Raw genomic sequence first — 5,239 nt, forward strand, 5'->3', positions numbered from 1 at the left:
GTGTTGTTGTTTCAGCCCCCTTTACAACGTAACTCATGAGCCACAGGACCTACAAAAGCATATCTGTGATATTTGAATTCTATTTTACAAAAGTGTTGTTGTTTCTGCCCTCTTTTAATACTTGTAACATAACTCAAGAACCACATGAACTACAAAAGTATATCTGTGATATTTGAATTCACCTACACACTCGCTATGAAATGATCAATGGAATTTTTGCCAAAGCTCACTACCATTCGCAAGATGCTGTGAACTACCAAATCGCAACAGTTTAAAATACACTGTTAAACTTTCGCACTTTACAAGCTTTTACAATTTGGATGTAACACCATTAGGCCTATGTCCAATAAGTAGACTCCAAAATGGTCATTTTTAATGAGTTACCGGTTTCTTTTTAAGGACATGAAGGGGTGGATCAAAAACATTTTTAGACCACAAAAGGGGATCAAAAAATCCACCCTTTATCAACGGGAATCTAAAACAAAAATGAGTTCGGAGGTTCAAATTTTCCCCCCCCCCCCCCCCCCAAAGTATAATGAACACTCCCTAATTAATTAATTTACCGTAAATTGTTTGGTGGTATGCGCCCTTTATTTCAACTAACTGCACAGACAGCTCGTAACCCAATTAAAGAAATTATTGTCGAATTTGTCACAATTTTATGTATTTCAGTACAAATTCTACCATTGTCACACTCAGTCACAGCCCTTGTACTATTTCTAGTTCCCCTTGTGCGAGTGTTTATTTTTCAGAAACCGTATTATATTTCTAATTCAGAATCGCAAATGGCTGGCACTGCAACCTCACTCAGTTGGCCAAACAGGTAAGCTTAAGTTAAACATGCTTAAAATAAATACGGTATAACGTATACTTAGTCTGAATAATCAGTCCCAGAAGAAAATATTAATTTCTGGCATGATCGTGTTCTGGGTCTGTTTGAAATCTTGATGCCAAATTGGACAAAAGAAGCACATAGTACTACTTGACAGCTTTTTAATCCCTATTCATGTTACGTGAATCACGCTATTGTGGACGTCATTGTTATAGCTCGTTCACGTAGCGGTTCCGTTGTCCCACTGGCCTACTACAACGTAGATTGCATGGCGATCAGAGTGTTATCGTCAGAGCACCTCGGACTAACATTGTTGTAATGTTATGAGAAGTTATAGACCTTGCAATTTTCTGATTGTCGACATTAATTAGTAAGGAACATTTGTTGACAAAAAACTAGTACCAGTATATGATACTATTTTTGGTGTAAATAAATGACGCACAATATGGTTTCTGACCTTACTATTTTGACTTTATTGCTGTAGCTTTGTCAACAACTTGTCAACATCGGGTCTTGAAATTTGACGATTGTCAACAATGTAAATTCTACTCGAAAACAGCCATAAATTTTAGGCTTTAGCAACATTTTTGATGCGATCGCCCGGGGCGATCGCCAGTCGTGATCACCTGTTATGTGTTTACTTCCATTGCTTAATACATGGTGTCATGCTTCAGTGAATCCGACTAGATTTTGAATACAACAGTGTCTAGCCCCAAATGTAAAGCTCATTAGTGAGCAAATTCGTGGCTAGACTTCTTCAGCAATGTCATACAGGCCCAATATCTCTTTGTACATACAGGTATTAGTGTGTGAAATATGGTATAGGGGTCGTTCTTCGGTAAATGTGCTTTTCCAGTCCTGTGACTTTCAGTTTTTTGTTCTGTTCTCAGTTGTTGAAAATTGACATTTAACACCAAACTCAAAATTTTGTGAAGAAGTTCTTATTTCCGAGTAAATTGCTTTTACAGTGTGTCATGATGTGACCTCCCTCCCCCCCAAAAAAATCCCTTCATGTCCCGATTGTATGTTATTAAATTGTAAATTTAGATGCCGATATCTATTAGTGGATAAATTCAGCAGCATAAAAAACAATAATTTGTTGTCTCTTGTGGAAAAAATATTGTAACACATCTTTCAAAGCATGGAACTTGAAATAGTTCACTCTTTATGTCAACAATGTCCTGCATTTCACGTCATATACCGTCACAAAACTTTGAGCTTTTTGAAGAAAACCAATTTTATGAAATTAAATTTTGATGCCGAGAGCTGAACTACTTAAGGGGCCCTACATTTCTGTATGCAGGGTCTAGAAATTTCTCTCTTTTTTTTAATTGCATGGCGGGTCAAAGTTTTATGACCTTGACCAAAAATGGGAATTTAAGTGGTCCAAATTTTGTTCTGACCTGAATCAGTTGTGACGCTCTTGGTGAATGTCACTCACTGGCTGTGTCTGTAATGCCAAAAAAGGTATAATTGTGATTGTAAACCCAGCATGAGTCTGAAAGGTATTTGTGATAACAAGATCCATTTAACATGCCAAAATGTTATATCCGTAACCATAATGTACAAGGGCTCTTTTTAAAGGCCCTAGTATGTACATTTAGCTACTAGCTGCTTAAAAGTAGCTTCAGATCCATGCAACAATTTATTTTACCGATTCATATCTTTTCTTTCTCATTTCAGAACCATGAACACTAGACCCCAAATACAGCATTTATGGGGCAAGACACAGGACACCAAGACATATCAAGTACAAATTCAGTCAAATTATGCAAACAGTTTTCAACCATACAGATGTATCTACTGCAGACGATTTTACAGTAATTTGTCGTATTATGTGAAACATGTGATAAGGCATAGAGCAAAATTACACAGGTACTGGTACAGCTGTAAACAGCCTCATAAAGGGATTTGTACAGTGAAATCATGCCAATGTAAATATTGCACCAAGAGTTTCTCCTACCCAAGTGCACTGAATACAAATGAAAGGATTCACACCAAAGAGAAACCATACCAATGTAAATATTGTGGAAAAAGTTTCTCACGGTCATGTAACAAGATTAGACATGAAAGGATTCACACCAAAGAGAAACCATACCAATGTAAATATTGTGAAAAGAGTTTCTCACATTCAGGCAACAGGATCAGACATGAAAAGATTCACACCAAAGAGAAGCCATACGGATACCAATGTGAATATTGTGAAAAGAGTTTCTCAGATGGATGTAGCAAGACTAGACATGAAAGGATTCACACCAAAGAGAAGCCATACCAATGTAAATATTGTGAAAAGAGTTTCTCACAGGCAAATAACAGGACTGTACATGAAAGGATTCACACCAAACACAAACCATACCAATGTAAATATTGTGAAAAGAGTTTCTCAGATGGATGTAGCAAGACTCGACATGAAAGGATTCACACCAAAGAGAAGCCATACCAATGTGAATATTGTGGAAAGAGTTTCTCAGATGTAAGTAGCAAGATTATACATGAAAGGATTCACACCAAAGTGAAACCATACCAATGTAAATATTGTGAAAAGAGTTTCTCACAGGCAAATAACAGGACTATACATGAAAGGATTCACACCAAACAGAAGTAATACCAATGTAAATATTGTGAAAAGAGTTTCTCACAGGCAAATAACAGGACTGTACATGAAAGGATTCACACCAAACACAAACCATACCAATGTAAATATTGTGAAAAGAGTTTCTCAGATGGATGTAGCAAGACTCGACATGAAAGGATTCACACCAAAGAGAAGCCATACCAATGTGAATATTGTGAAAAGAGTTTCTCAGATGTAAGTAGCAAGATTATACATGAAAGGATTCACACCAAAGTGAAACCATACCAATGTAAATATTGTGAAAAGAGTTTCTCACAGGCAAATAACAGGACTGTACATGAAAGGATTCACACCAAACACAAACCATACCAATGTAAATATTGTGAAAAGAGTTTCTCACAGGCAAATAACAGGACTGTACATGAAAGGATTCACACCAAACAGAAGAAATACCAATGTAAATATTGTGGAAAGAGTTTCTCATATGGCCATGTGTTTTGAACTCGCCACCCTTAGCGTTACATCACAAATATTATGAATTTTTACACCAATCAAGTTTCAAATTAGAATATCTCCACAACTATCAACCCTAAACTAGCAAAAGTAGACATTTTTGGAAAGCTGAAGGCAAAAGCAATTTAAATCTACACATTTCAACTCATTGAAGTTATACAGGGTGGAATATAAAAAATCCAGGGTGGAATATAAAAAATCCAAATAAAAAATGGGTCACTTAATGCATTGCTTATTACTAACTTGCAGTTATAAACTGAAAGTAATCAACATTGATTTGGTTAGAGGTTAGGGGGAGTCTACTGACTTTGGAAGAAAAAAAATCACAGCTGTTTGGTAATCTCGGAATACAGGGTGTCCCAAAATATGTTCATATTTTGAACTGAAACATTTTACCCCTAACCCATACAAAAAAAGTAAGTCCATATTTAGATTCCTCATCAAATTTCCTCTCAGAATTTTAGATTTTGAAGACATCCGCATTGCTTACTACAGTGTTTAATATGAAAACAGGTAGTTTTGCACATAATGATTAAAAACAATTAGCAGAATAAATAATCTTTCAAAAGAGCTCTTAACCATGTCTGTAGCCCATATGGATGCAAAGATATGATCAGTTGATTCAACACGCACACACAAAATCTTTATTTCCCATAGACTTTGCACATACCGCCACCGCCTCATCCACCACCGCCTCATCCCCCACCTCGGTCATTCTGAACTCAAACAACTCTAACTCCACTATCTTAGCTGATAAACAATTCTCCTTTGGAGGTCTGTCAGGGCACATTTAGCTACAACATGACACCAAACACACATCAATACCTTTTGTTTTAAAAGCAGAGATATAACAATTTGAATGAGTCTCGATTTGGAAAAGCGTAACAAAACCACCATTTTTGGGTGGCGAGTTCAAAACGCGTGGCCATATGCAAATTGCAAGACTAGACATGAAAGGATTCACTCCAAAGAAAACCCATAGCAATGTAAATATTGTGAAAAGAGTTTCTCACAGTCAGTCTAAACATGAAAGGGTTCACACCAAAAAGAAGCCATTTTGTGATATTTTATCCTGTATTGTTAACGCAACATACCACCAAGTTCAAACTGGTCTCATTTCACAGGTATTTTATGTCAATTTAAGGAAACATTGATCAGTATTTGCCCTTAGTAAAATGAGTGATATTGACATGAGAGAAATCCAATACACAAACTGTGGCTCGACAACCCTGAAAATTTTTCCGGTCCCTTGACTTGCAGAGCTGTCATAAACTTACGCAATTCGATTTTTCTTGCAGAGACAATTCTTGATATGCTCA

At 36.5% G+C, this 5,239-nt stretch overlaps 1 protein-coding gene across 1 annotated transcript; it reads left to right on the forward strand.

The window, feature by feature from the left end:
• Nucleotides 1-654: 654 nt before the first annotated feature.
• Nucleotides 655-4,338, forward strand: LOC140139515 (uncharacterized). Its single transcript, XM_072161242.1, has 2 exons — nucleotides 655-823; nucleotides 2,516-4,338. Exons 1-2 carry the CDS (start codon nucleotides 786-788, stop codon nucleotides 3,435-3,437), a joined length of 960 nt encoding a protein of 319 aa, XP_072017343.1. The 5' UTR covers nucleotides 655-785; the 3' UTR covers nucleotides 3,438-4,338.
• Nucleotides 4,339-5,239: the final 901 nt, after the last annotated feature.

Source organism: Amphiura filiformis, chromosome 18 (genome assembly GCF_039555335.1).
Source record: "Amphiura filiformis chromosome 18, Afil_fr2py, whole genome shotgun sequence".
Taxonomy (NCBI): Eukaryota; Metazoa; Echinodermata; class Ophiuroidea; order Amphilepidida; family Amphiuridae; genus Amphiura; species Amphiura filiformis.

Excerpts from the sequence above, each read along its gene's own strand:
- LOC140139515 (XM_072161242.1), top strand. The coding sequence starts at position 786 with ATGGCTGGCACTGCAACCTCACTCAGTTGGCCAAACAG. Across the intron at positions 824-2,515 it reads TCACTCAGTTGGCCAAACAG|AACCATGAACACTAGACCCC; the intron begins GTAAGCTTAAGT and ends TTCTCATTTCAG.